Raw genomic sequence first — 24,599 nt, forward strand, 5'->3', positions numbered from 1 at the left:
GGGAATTGTATGTGGATGGCTCTTGTTTCAAGTTACCAGATGGCACGACAACAGCTGCATATGCACTTACAACCCTTTGCACAGCAGTTGAGACCTCTCGAGTACCCTATCAGTCAGCACAAGCAGCTGAGTTAGCGGCATTACTTCGAGCTTGTGAATTAAGTGAAGGATTGAGAGTAAACATTTACACTGATAGCCAATACGCCTTTGGCGTGGCTCATAGTTTCGTCCGCCTGTGGGCGGAGAGAGGTTTTCTCTCTTCTCATGGTCAGAGAATACAACATGGTCCCTTGATTTTACGGTTACTTGCAGCTTTAACATTACCAGAGAAGGTAGCTGTCGTTAAATGCAGTGCACATAAAGTAGTGGTAGATGTAGTAGATGAAGGGAATGCTTTTGCAGATCAGGTTGCAAAAGAAACTGCTAAATCCAAAATGTCATTCATGTGTTTGACCACTTCTGCTAGGTGGGTGGTGGAGACCGGAATATTTGATAACACCATGGAAAGTGTCCGAGAAATACAGAAAGGAAGCTACGGCTGCTGAATTGGCTCGTTGTGAGAAGGAAGTGGGGAGATTAGACTAAAACAATTGCTGGGTGGATTTGACTGAAAAACAGAGATGGTTATTACCTAATGCATTGGTGAACGCTGTAGTGACCATGGCCCATGGCCCAGCACACATTGGGACGAAAGGCATCTGCGCACTCTTGGACCCTGTGTGGAATAATCCTAATATTTACAAAACTGCTGCCCATTTGGTCCAATATTGCATGATTTGTTTGCAACACAATCCTGGGGGGAGGGAACCAGTCCTCAGTGGGGACTTTGCGCCACCATCCTTGCCTTTTATGGTGCTCCAAATGGATTATATCCAGTTGGACCGTGTTAATAATCTGAAATATGCTTTGGTTCTGGTATGTGCCTTTAGTAAATGGGTGGAGGCCTATCCGACCAAGAAAAACACTGCTTTGGCAACAGCAAAAGCTTTGATAAAAGAGTTTATCCCGCACTACGGATTACCATGGGTTATCTGGACAGTTAACGGGGGACACTTTAATGCAGAGCTTATCAGTCATTTTTGTAATGGGTTGCAGATTAAACAGAAGTTTCATGCAGACGGACACCCCCAATCTGCGGGATTGGTTGAGAAATACAATGGAATTTTAAAATTTAAAATGGCTAAGATTCAAGAAGGTACTGGGCTCAAATGGGCCGATGCCTTACCATTAGCTTTGATGTCCCTACGTTTTACCCCCCATTCTCGATCTGGTCTATCCCCGTATGAGGTGATATTTGGGCGACCAGCCAATGTTTGGGGTGTCCCGAGACCGAAATCTTTCCATGATATTGATTACCCTATGATGACGGATTATTTGTACGCTTTGACTAAAGATCTCCGTTCCATTCATTGACAGGTATCAGCAGTGTTGCAGCCCCTGCCGGAGGGTCCCGGACATCGCTTGGAACCAGGACAGTGGGTCCTGGTCTGAAATTATCACCGGAAATCCAGTTTGGACCCTCGCTGGTCGAAGCCCTACCAAATTCTCCTGGCTACTCGAACAGCGGTGAAGGTGGAAGGCAAGCGACACTGGATACATGTCTCTCACCTGAAGAAGGTGCCCCTCTCGCTTCCTCCTGACCAGCGAGATAAGGAGGGAATCTTGACTCAGGAGAGTGAACGAGCCCCTTGCTTTGTTCTTTTTTCTGACGCCCTGGAAATCCGAGAAGGGCAATGAGAAGGTGCACCGGGCTCGGAAGGGGTTTTGGCATCTGAATCACCAATTGCCCTGGATTCTGTTACTCCTGTTGTTGATCAACGAGTCCATGATATTCCCATTGCAGAAAAATGCACCTTCCCCCATTTTGTTCTCTGATCAGGAAACACCTGGCCGTGCTCGATACAACCTGTGGCCCAGAAAACAACGTGGTACCCCAGATGAAGATGGCAGGAGATAGGGAAAGACTTGAGTAATAGGGTTTGTTAGAAACCTTTCTGGGGTACTGAGTCTCTGTTCAGAAATAAAGACTGAATCTCTTGAGGAACAAGGCCCAGGTTGTATATTCTTCAAGAACTGTAGGAAGACACAGCTCCAAAGCATGGATTTGTTGTTTGGTTTCTTTTGATGAACGATAGGAACCTGCCTGTGAGGCTCTAGACGGACACAGGAAAGAAGAACCCTCTGGCAGGTTGGACTGCATTGCCCGAGTTTAGTTTTGGACTTTTAGCCAGTATGTATCCCTTTGCTCGTTTTGTCCCTGAGGAGGAACGACCTTTTGTACCCCGTCATTACCCTGCTTATATACCAGTTTTTTCTAGTTGGACCCTTCGTGTAAAAATAGCTTTTGTAGTTACTATCATGATTTTGTTTACAATAATGATGAGTGTTTTTGTATACTTAGAATTTCGTCATCCTATGTCTACTATTCTGGGAACAACGACACCATTCCCGGAACATTACTTCTATACCTTGGCCCCCCACAAAGAAAGGCATCGTCAAACTTATACTAAGAATGTGTTTGTAGAAATGCTTCATCTAACACACAGTGCAACGAATACCACCAATTGTTGGGTCTGTGGCCTTTTGCCCTCTGTAATGCATCGTCATAATTTGTTTATTTCTTTGCCATTGTCGTATTTAGGTAGTTGTGAGGCATGGTTTAAATTATTCTCCATGATGTGCATGCACTATACTGTAGATACTACTCATTATTCCGAAAGAGACTACGAGATGATTTTTGAATACATAGACACGCACCAAGGCTTTGACCCAGAGGGAAATAATGGAGAAGGAACGTTAGACCCAAGTGCTTGCATGAATTTGTACACAGAATATGAAAATGTTACCTCGCTCATGAATGAGATCTTGGATTTTGCAGAATTTAATTTCACCCAGTATTTCCAACAATTGAAGGAAAGAAATGTTACAGATGACAAGGCAATCCCAGTACCCATACTGAATAGTACTTCAGCCTTCTGTATTCAGGGAGCAGGACAAATCTTAGTAGTAGAAATCAAGTGTAACTATACTTATCGACTGCGAACTTTCAGTAGCCCTCCATTAGAGACCCCTCCTAATGTATATTTTGTGTGTACAGAAAATACATACACATGGCTTCCTAGTAGTTGGGCCGGTCGTTGTTATCTATCTTTCTTATATCCTCCAGTGTATATAGCACCTGCTAATTATCATAAGGACCACCGATTGGAAAAGCGAGGGCTGCCCCTCATTAGGGAATCAAGAGAATTAGACACCACTGATATAGATCAAACGGACACTGCGGAGCAACATTTCATTGATATCATGAAGGGAGTGTTTCCTATCTGGGGACCCATTATTACTAGTAAGGACGTAAGGCGTCTGTCCAGAGTAGTTGAAAGGGTGATCAATACCACCGCAGGTATATTAACCAATTTAACTGTAGAGCTTCAGGCTACGAGACTTGTCTCGCTTCAGAACAGAATGGTACTAGATATTATCTTGGCTGATCGAGGAGGAGCATGCTGTGTGATCAGCAGTTCCTGTTGTGTATACATTCCTGACTCCGCCCCTTCTGCTCATTTGGCTATTCAAAAGCTACATCGCTTAGCATCCGAAGTACATGCAGAAACAGGGACCTCGTCTTTGTCGGATTGGTTCTGGGGCATGTTATCCAATTGGGGATGGAAGATTTTGATGATATTGGCGGGCATAGCTGGTGTCATATTTACTTGCTGTTTATGTATGCATTGTGGTCCGGCTTGCTGTTCTACTTGTGCTACTAAACTTGCCTCTTCCATAACCACTCCTTCCCCAGAGACCGTAAAGCCACAATTAGTGCAACAAGAGATAAAATATCTAATGCAGATCGATGAAGGGATATTTGAGGACTGACTTACCTTTAAGTTAGCTACATCATGCTAAAAGTGTGGTTCTGAGGGATAAAAGCCGATTTCCCTTATGTTAGTGGTATGGGCCGTACATATATATATTGTGTTAGCATGATGTATCTATATATTCTAATATAGAGGTATGCATAGTGCTTAATCTATAACTTATTTAGCTAGTTAGTAAGAGTATATGCTGTGTGTGTGTTTTGCTTGCATCGAGTGGGCTGAAAACTGTACAGACGTCATCTTTTCTTGTCTGCGTTAGACACGAACAGTGATCACGTGTTACCTTCCAATGGTTGTCAGGCCTTAGCTTGGTTGATTTGCTGGAGACAGCTGAATACACGCTATTCTCTCCCTGTGCTCGAACTCAAGGTCACATCTGGTTGTGGGTGCGATAAGCGCATTCCTGAAGACACCGTGCCTGCACTCCTACGCACCAAGACGAAAGGGAGTCACCCCTTCTGACCTTCCCAATAATAACTAAAGCAGAGCTTTGTACTAATCATGTGTGCCATATATGGTCCTTTCTGAGGGCCAAGAGCCAAGTAGTGTTTTTTCATGTACGGTAACTTCATATGCCAGCCTAAAGTATATGTGTCATTTTGAGGGTCAGCCAGCAGTCTTCTCCACGCACCGTGAGGGGTGAAGATGGGAGAGGCTCCTCTATAGAGTATTTTGTATGATAAACGATTGAACTTTCTACACTGCCAACTGACTGGTTATATGGTAATTGGTTTTGGGCTATTGGTAAGTATAGTCTTTATGTTATTTTTTGGTACGTCAACAGGGTGCCTCGCGGGGTAATATTTTACCCATAGGGGTTGATCAGACTATACTTTTTACAACAACCTCTGGACAATTTTATTTCACGATGCACTCACCTATTTTACTACCCTCTTGACGGGACCCGAAACCCCACACACCTGCAGACACCATCTGTCATTCTCTGAAAAAAAGATCTCCCAAAAAGTGACCCTTCGGGGGCCCCTAGGAAATTGCAGTGCCGGCCCTACGAAGAGCAAATGCCCAATGATAAAGCATGACACCCTTCGGGGTGTGTGAGGGCAACAGGATGCAAGACGTGTCTTTCCCTCTCAGTAGCGGGTCCCGTTCTAACCTAGGCCTTTATTTCTTTCTTCCCTTTTGTATGGGCATCTGGGTATCCTTTGTACCCCGCCTTAGGAACAGTGTCCTTTTTTTGTTTTGTACTATCATTAACAGACAGTTTTACATCTCAGGTTTCTGTTATACCTTATAGGCAACTGGAACTTTGCTCTCGGTCTATATTTGATGTAACGCCAAACCTCTAGGTGGAAAATGAGTCTCTTCATCTTAAACCTTGTTCTCCTTTGCTATGTTTTTGGTGTATGTCTTTTTTTCTGCAATTTATTCATTGTGTTCTTCTTGATCTCAGGTACAAATATAGCCTTAGCGTTCTTGTCATTAGTTTATAATTCTATCATGTAGTACTTTGGCCTTAGTTTACAATTGAATCTTTCTGGGACATGTCCTTACCCTACAAATCTACAATCTTGGCATTTTACCTTTATACTGTAGTGTTTCCTCTTGATCTTTGTCCACTGTCTACAATTCTGTCCTGCTAATCCTTGTTTTACTACATACTCCTATACTCTTTATATCTTAAGCCTAAAATTGTATCCTCCTTGCTACAGGTCTCAGTGCATGCACCACCTCAATTTGGTCTATGTCTTTAGTCTAAGATACTTTTCTAGTGTTCTGCTTGATTTCGGTGGACATTTGAATCCTCTTGTTGTTTGTTCTTAGTTTGGATTGTTATATTATATTTTTCAACTTTGTTCTCCATCATGACCTTTGCTTGTTTAAACCACAACCCTAAATAACTGGAAGTACATAGGTCTCCTGGAAGGATGGTGCAGAATCTCCCTTAATGCATAATCTGGAAATTGAGCAAAGAACATGCTTAGAATCTTGAGTGGCATGGCACAGAGCATTTCCTTACCTCCTCGAGGTGGTCTTTGGACGCTTCCTCCTGGCTTCAATTTCTAAGATCGCAAAAAGAACAAGAAAACTGCTTTAATATATGATGTGTCTTTTATCAGGTAAAAGATTAATCCAATGTATTTGTCTGAATAGCCCTATCAACACAAATGATTCTTATGAGCTCATCCAACAACTCATACACTTTGGTCTTCCTAGGTCATTACTTACGTTTTATGATCACAAGACATATCCCCCAGATAAATGCTGAAAGTGCAAGAGAACCTCCGGTGCCAGCTATGATTATCCAGTAGCTGTCTCGGAAGATTTTTCGCCACTCTGCAATGTAAAAGGCTGGTATTAGGTCAGAATGAGACTCCTACTTTAATATTAGGCTACAGAAAAGGGTGAGACCAATGCAGGGTGTGATAGAGCAATGGATGTATCTTGGGTGCATGTAAACACTGCCAAGAATAGCCACTCTGAGCCGTGCAGGGTACACTATCCACAATCTTGAACTTATTATTCAGCCTTATCTTAGCACCTATGGAAGATAACCTTCAAAGAGGCACAACCCTCAGGCTCTGAGGGTGGGCAGATGTTCTAGGTCCTTAAGGAGCACAAAGGCATGATCAACAGTGTTTTTAGTAAAGGGTGGTTTTGTTTGTTAGCACATTATATGAAGGGACTCGGGAGTACAAGAAGATTCTTTAATTCCCAGTAATGGTAAAATAATGTGTGAATTGATAGGTGGCCATATTAGTGTCAGTGGGTAGCATGTACTTTTTTGATAAACAATGTATTCGTTTTGCATAAAATGCCCAGAACAAGCACAACTATAATAAGGACTATTCACTTGGATCATCAGTGTGTCATGCGTGTTCTTAATAGGTGGTCTGTGCTTTTAGTACAATATGGGTTGTTAAATTAGTTCTTACTTGAAAGAGCAATGACCTCCAGCTCTATAATGTCAGAGTTGTCTCCCCAGCTGCAGTTATACACCCCTGCATCTTCCGGTCGCACGGCAGGTATGAGTAGGTCAATAGTCTTGAAAAGAGCAGCTCCAAGGGGTCGTGCTCCTGGATGAACTTCTATTGTCACACTGAAGTTCTCATCCAAATTGAAACTGCCCTTGACACTTTGCCAGGAGTATGTTGTCCAGTTACTGCTATTGGAAAATCCGCATGGAAGGTACACTGAGGCACCTACGGGGAAGGTGAGCTCAAGGTAATCTGAAAGGAAAGTTACAGTCAGGAGTAGGGTTAACAAAACACACGACATGCAAGGGCTAAATGTAACCAACTATGGGAAAGCAGATTTTGTCTTCACTACACCTCTACCCCAAACCTTTAGGCAGTCTTTGGGATTGTCTTTACAAAACATGACTGCTTCAGACCACAGCACGATATCTGACACTACTATCTTAACATAGCAATGCAAATGTTTTTACGTTACTAGACAATGACACAAACATGTGTTTTCCCTTTGTCAGATATGCCCTAGAAGTGTTTCCAGAATACATCGGAGTCTAGACTGTATGCATCATTTTCTCTTTAGTACCAAATACTAATAATCTACCATCACTGTTAGATCATGGTGTGATAAGCTCCAGAATTTCACTCCTACCTTGGTAGCCATCAGTATCTCACCTAGGGATCCCACTCACTTAGAAGTGAGTCCTCTTGGCACAAATTGCAACAGCACACATTTGAGTACTCACAGATGGAGGAAGCATGCAAGGCAGAAATCAGCCAAACCATTGACACAATCCAAAATGGGATCTTTTCTGGATGGCACATTTCAGATCCCAGTCCAAGGTGTTGCCCTCATTAGGAACACCTCTCACAGACTAGACTAATCAACCACTCTAAAGAAGATCTATAGAAAGTTCCAACTGTTTGCTTGGTACATGGTTATATGCCATCAAACATAATTTTGAGGATGGGCTTTTAGAAAGCACACATAAGATAACATTCACAAGAATGCATTGTTTTTGCACCCATGAACCCCGATGAATACAGATTTCTTCTGGCTGTTCTCTGCATTTCCAGATGCTTCTGATGCACCTTGTAATCTGAAATATTATCTGTTTGTTGTTCTTGCTCCAGCCTGCCTTTGTTCAGTTGAAGTCTGCTGTCTGCTTCCATGTCACTGCAGTCTATTGTGTTGTGTTTTTATCTGCCCTTATTACTAGTGGATCTCTGTTCTCCATCTTTAGTTAGCAGGTGTAATTATATATATTGAGACTATGCTATGTAAGTGATATGTGTCTAGGCAAGAATTCTGTTCATGGGCAAGCTAGACGCTGCCTCTTTCTGCTTGCTCTGGTGCCAGCCTTTCCCTGCATATTTTGTTTCCTCACTTAAACCAAATACATTCCTAAGAGTTCTTAGCATAAGTGCAACCTAAAATTGAGCTCAAAAGACTGTCATCAGCTTCATTTTCACCTTAAGAATACTGGCCAAGACCGAAACGATTTTGCGTATGTGACATGGGAGCATTTTAGATTCAACCCCAAAGAATTTTAGAGAGACCTATGCCTAAAACATAACTTCGAGATTAAGAACTTGACTAAATTCCTAAAACCATGTTCTTAAGTTTTAACCTTATGACTAATGCCCTACAACACACAGAATATCTTAATAAAATTGAGATCTAAAGGGATGTTGACCTAAACCTAACACAGTTCTCCGGCAATGTGCAGTTTTAGTTATATATAATTTACATCAAATGCATTCTTTAGACATCTCAAACCTGAAGCGCTGTTATTATGCTCAGAGGCAAAAAGTCTACAAAGTCTGTCTTATGACATCTAGCCCAGATTCAAATAGGACTCTGCCTCATGAGACTATTGATCTACACTCAGTGAACCTTCTGAATCATGCGGCCATAAGGATGTTCACATAGATTCAGAGTTTCCTGTGACCTCGCCTTCTAGAATTTAGCTCCAAAGTCCAGAAGATCTCTAGGGGCAAGTTACGCAATACAGATTCACTAAACATGATACTCTGCAGAGGCTTTTTGGTGAAAGAAAGTTATACATTACTAATGCCACCATAATGAGTCTTCATTCTTCCCTAGTTTAAAGTAAACATGGTCTTTCTATTAGCTCCTCTCCTTAGAAAATGTGGGATCTTTAAGTGGTGCTTTATGAGATGACGTGCAATAAAAGTGATTATGATTCAAATAATCTATAAATAAATCCCTGAAAAATATGCAGTGCTCCTTCACATTAGCAAAAGCACATTTGAGATCCTTTGTGGTGAACTATCCATCATAGAAATGGATCAGCGTGCCGGTACCCTGCCTCTGTGTGAATTATCAGCCATATCTTTGTCACTTCTAGCTTTCCCCTACCTTTCTAAATCCGTACAACTACATAATTGTAGCACCAAGGCACCCCAGGGGAAACCCGCCCTTTACAGATTTTTAACATAACGTTGGGCAGGTGCATCACCTTCTCCTGAGCCGTGCCTGGTAATGCAAGATTGTGCCCGGGTCATGCCTAGGTCGCTCCTGGGTTCTGCCTTGGATTACTTTGGTGCAGGTTGTGATTGCACAAATGTGTGTCACTGGGAACCTGGGACAAGGGTGTCTGGGTTGATTAAATTGGCCCTGCCTTCAGATCACCCAGCCTAATATGGACCAGTCATAGTGCAAATCCTGGCCTCTTGTATCATCAGAACAATGCAGATGGCAGACAAATTCCTTTGTATTTGTACCTGGTGGAGGTGCCTTAAGGTTAAGGACCAATTAAGACAGTGTTTGAGCAACAGAAGTACTTCTTGAGGAACACTGGGTTGCTGTGCGCTACCCCTTTTCCGGTATCTGAAGGGGGGGGGGGGTAGCCAGGTTTCAGTGTCTCTGCTGCAACAAATAGGGGTCCTTATCGTGCCTCTCTGACTCCCAGATGGTTTTGGAAAGTTGAAGAAGGGTATATAAGAAACATGTAGGAGGAACGGGTAAGAAATTGGTGGACTGCAACAGAAAAAGGTGCAGAGTGGAGAGTGGAAAGTAGAGGGCTCAGCACGGTTGCAATCACTGGTTTCTGATATATGCCTGTGGGGGTGAAATGCATCATTTAATCAGGCTTGTGGCTCCCTTTACCTTACCTAATGACCCTTACTTTCTACCCTTTATCTTCTAAACCTCCCTGTCAACCCTTTATCTTTTAACCTTTATTTTCTTACTCCCTTTTGAGGGCCATAAACACAGGTTGCAGTTTTCAACATGTAGGGTGCTATAGGTTGATATATACATCATTATTATTAATCAATTATAAAGAGCAACTATCACACAGCTGGCATCTTGGTGCTGAAAACTATAACTCAGAAGAACTTCTGTCAAACCATGACATCTACAGCTATTTAGCTACAGCTGTCCTTTTCTGGGGAATAGCCATGTCTTTAGGTTTTTCCTGAAACTTAACAGGTTTGTATTGGTTCTTAGATAGAGTGGCATGTGGTTCAATAGTTGAGCAGCTCTGGCCTAGAACGATTTACCTTCCTGTTGTAGCTTTTTAAAAGGAGGCACAGATACCAGGCAGGCATTGGATGATCTCAGCTTTCATGCTGGCCTGTAAGGTTTAAACTTTTGTTGTGGAGACTTAGGTCTAGTGCAATTTAATGCCTTTTGTGGTATGCAGAGCGCCTTAAACATGCACCCTTCCTTTACAGGGATCCAGTGGAGTTCCCACAGTATTCCAGTTGCAGAATCTCGTCTAACTTTGTTTAGAGCTAGCTTGGCAGCCAGTACCTAGATCCTTTGGAGCCTCTTGAGCAGATAGTCTGATCAGCCTAGAAGTAAGGAGTTGCAGACGTCCAGTCTGTTCAGTATAGTTGCCTGTACCACAAGTCTCCTAAAGTGCTGTAGAAGCATAGGGCAATGTTCTTTAAGTTTCTTAAGAGTCCATGACATACTGCTACCACTTTATTGACGTGAGTCTCCATTGAGAGATTCTCGGCAAATTGAACTCCAAAATTTCGTATTGAATATGTCCAGAGCTGACTTCATTGTCTGTGGCTGGAAGTTGGATGAGAGTTGTTGTTGTAGATTCCAATATTATAATGGGATTGATATAGCAGACACAGCAGTAGACCAAGGTCAAGCACATAGATTACATCAGTTTCAAATGTTTTAAATAGGTGCAGCTACTCCCGACCTCCGCTGCTAAGAGATGTCTAGTATAAGAAATGTCCTCAAGAAAGGAAGGTGCACTCTAATAGGAGTCAATTGGACGGAAAGTATTTTTTTCAAAAGTTCTTCTCTTTATTCATGTAGATTTTTTCTCATAAAACCAGCACAGCCAACGCGTTTCGTTCCCCTTCTGCCACGGGAATTTCATCAGGGCTGTAACAATCATAATATACACAACATAAATATACATAAATAAGACATATACATAAATAATACAAATTGAACACAAATAATGAATTACAACTAGACCCAACAATACATATATAATGACCGAAAGAAAAACACAGAAAAAAACCCATTTAAATTACAAATAAATTATCAGATCAAGAAAAGACAATTTAAAATTACTACAAATCTCAATAAAACCATATTTCTTGTTTTCACTATATTGCATAATGTCCAAAGTGTATACCCTTACAATTATAGTATTCCACAGACAATATCAAGCATATGTGAATAAACAAGGTGGGAAGAAAATAAAGGAAAAAAAAACAATTGAAATTGTGAACAAATATAGAAAAAAATAGAAAAAAGGAAAGTAAATGATAATGAAATGAATCATAATAGTGAAGAGGGGTTGGGGAGGGAAATAGAAACAGGGAGTAGATAGCCCAACAATGTGAGAAGACATCTCACCTTACACAAAGTTTAACAGGACAGGTATGACCAGGAGCAAATTCACGATTGTCCTCACTATGTCACATCATCAAAGTTGGATCGTCTTAAACAGTAAGTCAGAAAAACATCTAATATTGGCAACAGAAAAAGCAAAAGCCACAATCAGATGTAAGAAAAACACTAAACACAAAGAAAGTGTAAAGCGATATTTGTCTCTAAGAGATTCACATTTAGGCAAAACACTGCAAGTCTACATAAAAACCACACAATATAGAAAGAATCCACAAGTGTGAAAGATAGGGGCAGAGTAAATATCTCACCTCTATCAAGTAGTAAGTAGTTTTCCAATGCCAATGCAACGAATATCAAAGAATATGAAATAACAGTGTTGTCGCTCCCTTAATACTAGAAAGATTTGAAAAAATTAAATGAAAATTTCCATTCATGGGATATCCCAGTCCCCATCTAATGTCTGAGCCCCAAATTGAATGATAAGAGAGCTATTATATACCTCACAACTGGTCCTGTACACCAGCACCAGTGAAGATAAACATCAAGTGTCGATATGAAGGCACCAAAAGTGAGTCCTTTAGAAAGGGATCCTCCTATAAGTGAGGGTAGTCAAACAAGCGGCTAAAAAATTGTATAGTAGTAATCAAAGTTCATAAACAAGCTGTACGAAATTCATTGGCAGAATGCCCAATTTGTATAGCGATTCTCAATGTTCATATATTGAAGCTGTTAAAAAAGCACAAATATGTGTATTAGTGGTCTCCTCATCGACCAATGTCTCGATCATATTTGTGTGATAGCATCACAACTGCTTACCTTCTCTTAAGTAGAGATGTCCTGAGAGGCATACTAATCGGTATGGTAAACGTGAGAATTCAAGTTGTATGCTGTCAATAAATACAAGTAAGCATCTTTAGTAATTGGTGACTAGCACAGCACCTGGTATATACTGAAAATTAGCTTAATATGAACCCCACGAATAGCCTCCGACACACTTCTTAAAGAGTTTTAAACAACTTCGGTTCTCCATGGACCCCAAAAAATGAAAAAGCTAAGCAGTAACAATTTGACAACAAACTACCCCGGAGTCACAAATTGCAATAAAATTAAATTGCAACTGATCCGAAAGAAAGAACTGTATTATATGACCAACTGGTAAAGAATAGTCACGCCACGTTACCTCTTTGCATATCAACGTCTCCCAAACGGCATGTTAATCCGAACTCGTATCGATAATATTATAGTAAGGCGTGGTCCCCTTCTCTCTTCCGGGTCAGTGGATCGGAAGTAACGTATTAGCCGAAAAACATCCTCGCGTCCTATCGAAACAATTGGGGGAAGTATCCGTAAAACACGAAGGAGGGAGTTTCAATGAATTTTACAGCTATATTTCTGCACGGAGATCTTACCTGTAGTATGGCACAATGCTCTCTATGATCCGGTATCCAGCAGAGATGGAGCCCTAAGATTCGCGCCATTTTTAAAAGGCAGGTCGATGGTGCTACTGACACGGCGTCATAACGTCACGTGCATACAGCACAGGCCCACACATAAGCTATACAGCAATCAATTGCAAATATGGTGCGTGGCCATCTTAGAAAAGTATTCCCAATCAAAATCTAGTCACGGGGAGTGCTACAGGATTAATACAGCAAACGTTCGTAAGAAAAACCGTCCGTATACTAAAGAAATCGTATTACTTGCAAAGTAGAAAAATATTCGTAGAGGTGGCATTATCAGTTCCCTGCATCCGAAATAGCCCATATATATTGAACCGAGTATTGCAAATGATTCGAGCACCTCAGAAAATAATAGCTTGAAAAAGTAGCTAATACGGCGGGCATTTAAAAAGAAAAAAATATTGATAGCTTGCATTCTAAATTGAGAATGATCGTAAACACGGCAATGTAGTCTGACATGCAACCCAGCACAGCCCATATATCACGGACCGAAAAATACAGATAAAGTGGCCATCTTGGAACTGTATCATCAATTCCATTGTGTCCACGAGAGAAGCTTCAAAGAGTGTTCCCGTTTACTTGGTTTTGTTTTAATTTGGGGTTGTTTCATAAAGATTTACCATTTGCTCCGATACATCTCTTGGTCTAGAAACTGTAGTGTAGTTCCTATATTCCCAATAGGCTCTGCGCATTGGAATAATATAAACAGCAGTTTAGAGATAGGACTGAGGTCGACTAGGTCTCTACTGACTATATTAGACTTAATTAGTTTTACCAGCTAGCTCAGAGGTCACTAGAAACTTTCTCAAGTAAACAATCAGGAGTTTAACTTCCATGGATAGACAAGAAGGGATTAGCTTCTGACAACCATAAACATGACAACTTTGCTCCCTCAGAATAAAGAGTGTATCTCTAGAGTTGTGTGAAAACAATAGAGAACTATTTCACTCAGTCAATCGTGCGTACTTAGTTTCACCAGAGTGCAGAGAAATAGAGAAACAGGCGTTTTCAATAAAAGGTGTTATTTATTGAGCAGTCTTCTTTCTCATGCAAGAGAAATGAATTGCCACAATTGCAATACTTATTATAAAGTATAGTGCGTACAGTAAAAGGAGTATTATGAAATAATACTGTAAAAGCATTGATATGGTTTCTTAGCCATATGATACTTTAAAATGGATGAAATATATACATACATAAAAACATTGACTAACGTACTCAACTGGTGCTTCTAATCTACGCCTACCCCGGTGTACCTGACCTAAGACTAATAAGTGGGAAGGAGTAAGTAAGTAGCAGTTTAAGTTATGTTGGTTTTGCCAAGGATCTGAATCAAGAATTCTCTTAAGGGTTTAGTCAGCTCCGTACCTTGGTTCTTAGAATGAAGGAGGTCTTGTATCTCTCTCTCAGGACTCGATATCCCAGTAACCCGCCAGGGTGGCTGGAAACACCGGAGCTGGATTTTCTCGGCTGGAGAAAAAGACAGCGTCTTCCTCAGTGCGTCAAAGGGGAGGGGCGGCGTCCGTGGGCTCTCGCATCAGCTGGGCTTCCGGGCAAGTAGACAGCCGCTCTGCTCCAAACCACCGTGTGTTTGCTTAAGGCAACGTTGGTATATTTATACCTGAAAGGTGCCGGGTTTGACGTAAGGTTGGACATAAGACGTCACCAAGAACTAACAGTTCTTTATGACTCTAGGAGTTCTTGTGCAAATCAAAACAAGAGCAGGGGTATTTCCCGGGCTGCTGGAGGCTTGGTTTGTTTAAAGAACGCGTTGTACTTTCTAGGAGTCTAGGGGAGTAGCCTTGCTGGATTTGGACTGCATGGGCTATTACTAAATATGGATATGATTCTTATGCCTTTATAAGGATATTATTATTATAGCCATATAAGGGCATAAATCGGGAATATTGAATTAGGGTCCTAGATAGAAACACAACACCCACTCCACGAATTAATGTCCATCATTACTAAAAACTAAGCAATATTAAACATATTGATGCATGTGTGTTTTCCAACCCACCCCAAAATACATAAATTGCATTTGAAATGGTATATGGTAAATACACGAAAATGAGTATTGGTACTGTACGTTTTTCAAGCAGTGTTATCATTCAGTTAAATGCATATATATATCAGCTGAATGAATTGCGAAAATTACACATGAAATGGCTCTGAATACATAAAAGAAGGTCGAGACCATTCCATCATATATTTATACAAATGCTGTACATTTGCTAGAGGCTGAGGTAAAATATTGTCTCTAGAGTTCCTAAAATAGAAGTTCTGTTCTCTAAGAATAGTTCTACTTTAAGCAGAGTACTTTGTGCCAGAAAAAGGGTAAATATTTTTGAAGTGGAAAAAAAATAATTTCACTCTCAAGGGAAAAAATAGTTCCAATTGTTTTCAGTAGCTGTGTTTATCAAAACTGAAGGCCGTATTCAGAGTTCAAGAACGCTGTGTGCTCGTTATTTAAAAAGTTATTCTTTTTGTTCAGTGGAGAACATCATTTCAGACAGGCTTGCAAAAAATTGGTCTACAACATCAGGTGAACGTTCGACCAAGTCCGAAAATGCTGAGATTGTGCATATGTGAGAATGATTGCTATCATCGATGTCAGGATCAGCAATGCTCACAGAAGGTTGTACCTGTTTGGTGCTGCTTTACTCTCGTACTTCACCGCCACCTACTCGTAGTGGTGAAGTCTCAACGAGTGCAGTCATCAGAATAGGTAGCCGCTGGGGACAACACGATGCATGAGTCGTTACCGGACCTAGCAAGGTATCTGTATCCATTGGTACTGCTGATGGTAGTGTAAGACATATGTCCAACACGCATTCTTCTCCGCATAGCAGACATCGAAGCACAGGTAAGATGCAATCTTGCCAGATAGGTCTGAATGAAAGAAACCAGGTTGCACTTAGATCTCTTATCCGGGCTAATCCGAGGACTTTAGTGATGCGGTCCTGGTAGGGTATAGCTAGGATTGTTTCTCCCATCGTTGCTGGAGTCTTGTCTGTGGCTTGGCTTGCCATAACGGAGCAGAAGGATCAAAAATAAAATTCCTGCTACGAGTCCCAAAAGTAAAGGCAGACCGCCGAAGACAGAATGGACAAAATTCGGAAAGATGCCCAGAACTGTTTCAAAGGGTGTTAACAGTCCTGAAAAAATTGTCTTAAATACATGTGCGATGACACTGGTATCAGACATGTTTAAAATTTGGCTTAACATTTCTACGAAATGTACGGGGAAATTTGTTGATAATAGGGAATGTATCTCTGCCGCTGTCCTTGCAACTTGCAGATCATATGCCTCTTTGAACGAGGTTAAAGGCACAGTTTTCTGTAAAAGAATAGACTTCATTCTGCTTAAAGTATCAATTCGAATAGAAGAGATATTCAAACAAGGCCATATTGCCGCCTCCATGTCTGGATTACTGTTTGGATACAATACTTGCATACAGCAAGTGACCATGGAATTAACGCTCACGAGATAGGCTTTTCCTGGCACCATGCCACAACAGCTGTGGTCACTTATTAGAACATAGCTGCCGTTGGAAAGCTGTCTAAAAAAATGGCTCTATCTGTTTTGCAGGAGTGCCGTGCAGGTGACATGAAAGGTTATTTGAAGACCCTTCGCAGGCTCCTTGCAGGTTAATACCTTGACACAGGAGTGTACCACTTAGTGATTTTTTACAATTGTTACCACTAAGGAATACCTTTTTTTCCCCTTCACTATAACATTTGTGTGTATAAGGTAATTTCCATGTTGAGTTGATGTATCCTTTACCCAACCTTTCATACAGGCCTGCTGGTATATATTTTTGGCAATACTTAAACTGGAAAGTTGTTATTGGGATTGTAATCGTCCCATGTATTATCCATTCAATGACAGGTCTCTCTGACATTGTCAATGGTAATCTCTCAAGTTTTTCAATGCTCAGAATCGTATAGTCTGCTCCTTTTTGTGCCAAACTGATTTGTTTATCAGTAAGGTTAAAGATAGAGAATAATGACGTTACGTTGATTAAACGCCATGGCACGTAGCCTGAACGCAGATTTTGCAACATCCAGCCAAGTTGTACAATAGAACATAATTGGGACTGACCGTGTTGTAACATTAGTAAGTTATGCTCTATTATATCAATAGCAGATGATACAATGCTGTCCAGTGAATATATTCTGGAGGACAGAGTCGTTAACCCATTGTCCACTACAGAAAGTGATTTCTCCAAATTAATACAATCAATTTCTCGTATTTTTTCAGCTGTTTCAATTTGTGTTACTTTCCAAGCCTCGTTGTAAGCAGCGTATATACCGGCCTGGCCTCGTCTGTTTAAACCCCTGTATTTTGTTCAGGAATCTATCTTGGCAGTTATTTGGCAGTTATTTGTGTCTGTGGGCCAGATCAACCATTTTTTCCAATCAGGATGTGTTCTATTTTGGTGAAAAATATGGGATCCCGTGCACAATTCAGTGACGACATCACTGAATTCATCACCCCACACGCCCTCCCCTCCGAGGACTACATTCTATTGGGAGACCTCAATTTTCACCTGGAAAAGAACAATGACAGCAGCACCACCACCCTTCTGGACAATCTCGCCAACCCCGGACTCAAACAACTCGTCACTACCCCCACCCACATTGCAGGTCACACACTCGACCCCATCTTCACCTCCAGCAAACACGTCTCATTCAGTCACACCACAGCTCTTCATTGGACGGACCACAGCTGCGTTCACTTTATCTACAATAAGACCACAATCCACAACCATCCTCAACCCACCCTGCGAAGAAACTGGAACAAAATCACCATCGACCAGATCTCCTCATCGCTTCTTCTAAACCCCCCGCCCACTCCTCAAACCCCGACCAAGCAGCCATTAACCTCACCCAATGGCTATCCAACAGCACCGACATCCTAGCACCGTTGAAAAAACGTCAAATCAAACTAGGCAGCAAAAACGCCTCCTGGTTCAACGATGATCTTAAGAAATCGAAGAAACTCTGTCGCTCCCTCGAGAAGGCCTGGAAAAAAGACCCAAACACCAGCACCAGGGACGCCTTCAAAAACGCCACCCGCATACACCACCAACTAATCCGGTCTGCCAAGAAAGCCGCATTCAAAGACCGACTAGATAACAATGCCCACAACAGCAAGGAATTATTCAACATCGTCAAAGAATTTACCAACCCATCAGCCAACTCCAACGACATCACCCCCTCCCAAGCCCTCTGCGACTCCCTAGCTTCCTTCTTCCACAACAAAATCGCTGACATCCACAACAGCTTCGACAACCGACCCGGAGACCAACCCACCCAACCTGCTGCAGGACCTTCACCCCCCTTGAACATCCTAAACGACTGGAACCCAATCTCCACTGAGGACACCATCCGCCTGATGAACTCCATCCACTCAGGATCCCCAACTGACCCATGCCCTCACCACATCTTCAACAAAGCAGACTCCATTATAGCACCACACCTCCGAGATGTCATCAACTGCTCCCTCAACTCCGCCACCTTCCCGGAAAGCTGGAAACACGCTGAACTCAGCGCCCTTCTGAAAAAACCCACAGCTGACCCCACCGAACTCAAAAACTACCGCCCCATCTCGCTTCTTCCATTCCCGGCCAAAGTCATCGAGAAAACTGTCAACAACCAACTCGCCACCTTCCTCGAAACCAACAAATCCGTCGACTCCTCACAGTCCGGCTTCCGAGCCAAACACAGCACTGAGACCGCCCTCATCGCAGCAACAGACGACATTCGAACTCTACTGGACAATGGAGACACAGTCGCCCTCATCCTCCTCGATCTCTCCGCTGCCTTCGACACAGTCTGTCATAGCACCCTTCTACAGCGCCTCAGAAACGTCGGAATCCAAGGAAAAGCATTGGAATGGATCACCTCGTTCCTCACCGGAAGAACCCAGAGAGTCCGCCTCCCACCATTCAAGTCAGAGGCCTCTGAAGTCATCTGCGGCGTGCCACAAGGATCGTCACTCAGCCCCACCCTCTTCAACGTTTACATGAGCCCCCTTGCGGCCATCGCTCGCCAACACAATCTCAACATCATCTCCTACGCTGACGACACTCAACTGATCCTCTCACTCACCAAAGACCCTAACACCGCCAAAACCAACTTACACGAAGGAATGAAAGAAGTAGCCGAGTGGATGAAGCACAGCCGTCTGAAACTGAACTCAGACAAAACAGAAGTCCTCATCTTAGGCACCTCCCCCTCCGCCTGGGATGACTCTTGGTGGCCAGAGGCCCTTGGAAAAGCACCCATCCCGACGGACCACGCACGAAACCTGGGCGTCATCCTGGACTCCTCACTCTCGATGACCAGACAAGTCAACGCCGTTTCATCATCCTGCTTCAACATTCTTCGCATGCTCAAAAAAACATTTCGCTGGATCCCCACCGAAACTAGAAAATCGGTCACCCACGCACTGGTCACGAGCCGCCTGGACTACGGAAACACCCTATACGCCGGTACCACCGCTAAACTCCAGAAAAAACTCCAACGCATTCAGAACGCTTCAGCCAGGCTCATACTAGACATCCCGCGCAAAGAACACATCTCTGGTCACCTGAAAAACCTCCACTGGCTCCCCGTAAATAAGAGGATTACCTTCCGCCTCCTAACCCACGCACACAAAGCACTTTACGAACTTGGACCCGAATGCCTCAACACACGACTGTCCTTCTACACCCCTCCCCGTCAGCTTCGATCCTCCAACCAAGCCCTTGCCACTGTACCTCGCATCAACAAAACCACCATGGGAGGTAGATCCTTCTCCTACCTGGCAGCTAAAACCTGGAACTCACTTCCCACTCACCTTCGCCTTACTCAGAACCACCTAGCATTCAGAAAGCAACTTAAAACTTGGATATTCGACAAATAATTACCCACCCTTCCTCAAGCGCCTGAGACCCTATGGGTATGTAGCGTGCTATATAAATCTCTTGACTTGACTTGACTTGATACGTCTATCTCCACATCTGTAGTGCTATTACTATCAGGCATGGGCTTCGGAATAGACGGTTTGTTTAAGTCTTTTATTTTGGCTAGGCCAAGACAGTTTGTTTGCTGAATGGTGTCATTCAGGAATATTAATTTTTCTGGGATCATGCAGGCTCTAAATAATGCTTCTAAACCTTGGACCTGCCATTCTTTTGTACCCCAGATGGTTTTTGTTTCAATGTTGTTTTTTCCAGAATTCAAAACCAAATGTAGTCCTTTTTTCATAAAATGTTTCAGAATAAATCAATTTAGTATTTGTCAACATTGTTTTTATTCCTGTCTTATTTAACATTTTAAAATAAAAAAATTCTGCATCACTTGTGTTAAAACCTGAAAAGTATGGGAATTTCTCATAAAATGTTTTCGAGCTGCCTTTAGGCGGTATTGCACAATGTTCCCATTGATTATAATTTAAAACATTTCTAGGTTGAGCAGATTTATGCAAATAGTGATGACCAAAATGATTATAACAATATAACTCTTCATAATTCGATGAAGCCTGTAAATAATTATGTTCTGTGAATTTAGCTGACATTACTAAATCTGACATCATATTATGAATATTATCAAAGTCCCAATCATCAGAAAAAGTACTTGGTTTTACAAAGTCACTTAATGAAACCTTGAACTGGTGTGGATATTTCAAGAGCTCAATCAGGCCATAAATGTCATAATCCGTTTTGTCCCATGCTACCCCACCGGGTATTGGATTGGCTGTGATGTTCACTGGTGACAGTTCTCTTTTTGTGATGTGAGAGGATGTGTGAGGCTTTAGGACCAAGTTGATGTTCTGACTTGCTGTGTCCATTGTACTATATGTTCCATCAATGAATGTTCCCAAACATAGAACCATGATGAGCCAAAGCAGGAGGAAAAGTACACCTAATACAATCCAAAATTCAATCCATGGTGAAATCAGATATGTTTCTTTGAGTTGATGAAAGAGTTCAGTTACTTTGTCTTTGAAAGTTTTTGTTGCTGGCATTTCTTCATGTTCGCTTGGATCTTCAGAAAAGTCATCGAAATTGATGAAGTAGCCAGATGCAGTTCTGTCAATTGTTGGAATTGCTTCCGGATTTTCATTTGCTTTTGGATTTTTCTTTGTTTCACTAGCATAGTCTGAGGCTACATCGTTGTAGACTGGTGTTTCTTGACGAACTGTTGCAATTTGGGTTTCAAGAGGCACAAGTTCTATGGCTTTGTTGCATAGTCCTTTTTTATTCACTGCAGGTTTATCAAAAGTGATTAGTCTTTCAGTTTGAACCTCTTGGATTGTAGCAAGATTTGGTCTTCTGCTATTTCTTGGGAGTCCACTGGGCCTACTACTTATTATTGGCCACATGATTGTGGTTTTACCAGGTCGATTGATACAACTCGGTTCTCCTTTTTACCAGCAAGGGGCGGTAGTACAACGGATCTTGTTCCGCTGACTGCTAAGACAGGTACTGCTTTTCTGTAAGAAGGCCCAAATTCCTTCTTCACCGCGATCTTTTCTCTGACCAGATCCCCAATCTTTGGAATCCAGACAGGTCTTGCTGGGACAGGTGGTTTTTCTTCATTGGCTGTTGGCTGTGGTTTTAGATTACTCAGAATTCTTCTTGTTTCATTTAACTCCTGTAAAACAGCCAAACGGTCTTTGATATCAAAGGCTTTTTCTTCTACCACTGAAGTGTGACTATCTAAGTCCTGGATATGCATTCTAGTACCGAACAATAGTTCGTAGGGAGTGAGACCTTTTAGAGAATTTCTTGGCAGATTGTTAAGACTACGTTGGACACTTGTTAAATGTTTGACCCACCCATTACCCGAACCTAATACCCTCGCCGTTATAGATTGCTTTATGTCACGGTTTTTTCTTTCCACTACCGCATTTCCCTCATGATGGAATGGAGAAGAGTACCGCAATGCAATGCCCATGCTGGTCATGGCCTCATTGTAAGCCCTGGAGCTAAACGCAGGACCCTGGTCAGAATGTAGCATGCCAATTGCGTATATGCCGATAAAGACTCGCAAATCTTTAATAACAGTTCTGGCGTCAGCCGAGCGCTGGTGTCTGCATTTTAAGTGAATCTAGTCTTAATATTTATGGGATTGTGTTTCTCCTGCTGGATTTTTGCGTATAGATAGCCTTATGCTTTCTAACAAAGGGGTCCTGGCAATACTCCGGTCGGTTCATGACTGCGGTCTCTGTTGCAGTCTGGACAATCCTTTGCAAATTTGTAATGTTGCAAGTTCATCCCCGGCCACCAGTATTCTGATTGTAATTATTTTAGAGATTTCACTATCTCTAGGTGCCTTAAACCCTCTCCCATGTGTGCGTCTGCTATTAATAAGACTCTCCTGTTCGTGTTTGGAATTACTCTATCCCTCACTCCAGGGATTTGAGCAAAAGGAACGGAGTTTGCATCAATTATGGATGTATAACTGAGTGGATAGTTCAGAGGTAATGCTGCATAGTCGCCTTTTAATGAAGCTTTCACCGCTAGCATAGTTTCTCCGTCTATGTGTTTTTTAGAACGCTTTTTTTGTGGCTACGGAAGCCGGTAGGACCGCTTCCGCTGTGGCTCTGTTGGCCAATGAATTCCCTGCAACGTGAACGCCATCACGTTGATGACTCAGTATATGTATCACATGCGTCTTTTGTAGTTCTTTCTGCAAAATAACTACCTGTTTCCAAAGCTTTTTATGCTTTATTGTGGCAATTGTGTCATCTTTGTAACCGTTTTGAATCCAGGTCTGTATGTCATTATTGTAAGACTTGACACAGTAATGCGAATCGCACACTATTAGTGTGGGGAATTCGCGATCGGCATTTTCAAGCGCCATCTTTAAAGATCTTATTTCAGCTCGCTGAGTTGAACAGTTTCTCAGTGATTCAGTTTTGGTAACTATTGGTCTGAATTTACCAAAGCGCCAGCGACCTTTAACAATCGCGCACGCTGCGTTGTAGGATTTTTCTTCTACATCGTAGTGTTGTGCAAATCTGTCCATTTAGATTACACATGTGTATTGTTCGAGAGGCAGAAATTCGATTGGCAGAGGATATTCTTCTTCATATTCTAGATCTTCCAGTTTTTTCATTTTCGGGTCAAAATAGTACTTCACGTCTTCTGCAGCAAGAGAATTTTCCCATTGTATGGTATGGTATCTAATGCCACAGCATTCAAATTGCGTGGGCTTGTTAATGCCTCAAGGGCTGATTCTGCTGTTAAAACAGTTATTCTTCTGCCTTGGGCTTGGGCTCTTTCTTTTGCTACAGCAGTTTGAACCGCAGTTAGAATTTTTTCAATAGAACTGAATTTCATTTCAGCTTGTGTGTACAAATGTGATTTGTAAGCTATTGGTACCGTTTCTCCCTCATTAGAGGTTAGGTACGTGAATCCGCATCTTCCTGGGATGATTCGGATTACATGGTTGCGTACGTTTTCGCGAGTTTGTAATTTTGTTTTAGCTAACATGTCTGTTTGCAATGATCTTAAAATTTCTGTGTGTTTCTGAGTCCAATTTATTGGTTTGAAATCAGGTTTTATTAATTCATAGAGAGGTTTAACTCTCTCTGCATAATTTAGAATGTATGTTCTTCCGAAATTCAGGAAACCTAATATTGATTGTAAGTTCTTCAGCGTTTTAGGTGCTTGGAGTACAGCACACTTCTCTAAGAAGTTATCTGCTAGGCTTTTGCCTTCACTTGATAATTCATATCCTAAAAACAGGACAGTTAGATGGGCAATTCGTGACTTTTTAAAGTTGAATTTGTAACCCTCAGCTGCAAACCCAAGTATTATGGTGTTCACTCTTTTCAAGTGTGTCTCCAGGTCATCATCTGTGAGATAGATGTCATCGACATAGGATAATGCCTCATCATCATATATTTGTAGTAATTCTGTTACTGTTGCTCAGAATAATCCTGGGCTATTCTTGAATCCCTGTGGGAGTCGACAGAAGTGTTTTTGCGACCCCATTATTGAGAAAGCGGTCAAATATCTGCTTTCAGGTGCAATGTTATGACAAAAGAAGCCATTAGAGATGTCTAATGTCGTTTTATATTTTTTGCGCACAATGTTATTTATTAGTGCTGCACTGTGTGAGTTTTGTACTGCAAATGTTTTGCAACATGAGTTTAAATGTCTGTAGTCCAAAACTAGACGGTATGAATCGTCTGGCTTGGAGACAGGAAACAAAGGATTGTTCATTTGTGAGGTGCATATTTCAATCACCCCCTGATATTCAAGTTGATCTAAGATCTCCCTGACTTGCTTTTTAGCTTCTTGCTTAACTGGGTACTGCCTTTGTGCAGTGGGTTGATTTTTTAACTGGATTTTATGGTGAGGAGAATCCTCATCCCATCCTACATGATTTTTATATAATGCAGGAGCTTGGGCCACTGCCCATTTTCTTGCTAATGTGTATTTTTTATGAATTGGAATATGATTTGAGAAGGCAGGCATAAT

The 24,599-nt window shown here is 41.9% G+C and overlaps 1 protein-coding gene across 6 annotated transcripts in view; it reads right to left on the reverse strand.

The window, feature by feature from the left end:
- LOC144766801 (uncharacterized) overlaps positions 1-24,599 on the reverse strand; it is a 1,464,990-nt gene that overhangs the window by 691,711 nt on the left and 748,680 nt on the right. For all 6 annotated transcript variants that reach the window (XM_078650533.1, XM_078650530.1, XM_078650529.1 and 3 more), the window contains 3 exons: positions 6,770-7,063; positions 6,063-6,170; positions 5,854-5,896 (listed from right to left, as the gene is read on the reverse strand). In XM_078650533.1, the coding sequence (XP_078506659.1) occupies positions 5,854-5,896; positions 6,063-6,170; positions 6,770-7,063 (445 nt within the window). The remainder of the gene's footprint in view (positions 1-5,853; positions 5,897-6,062; positions 6,171-6,769; positions 7,064-24,599) is intronic.

This window comes from Lissotriton helveticus, chromosome 7 (assembly GCF_964261635.1).
Source record: "Lissotriton helveticus chromosome 7, aLisHel1.1, whole genome shotgun sequence".
In the NCBI taxonomy this organism is placed as follows: domain Eukaryota; kingdom Metazoa; phylum Chordata; class Amphibia; order Caudata; family Salamandridae; genus Lissotriton; species Lissotriton helveticus.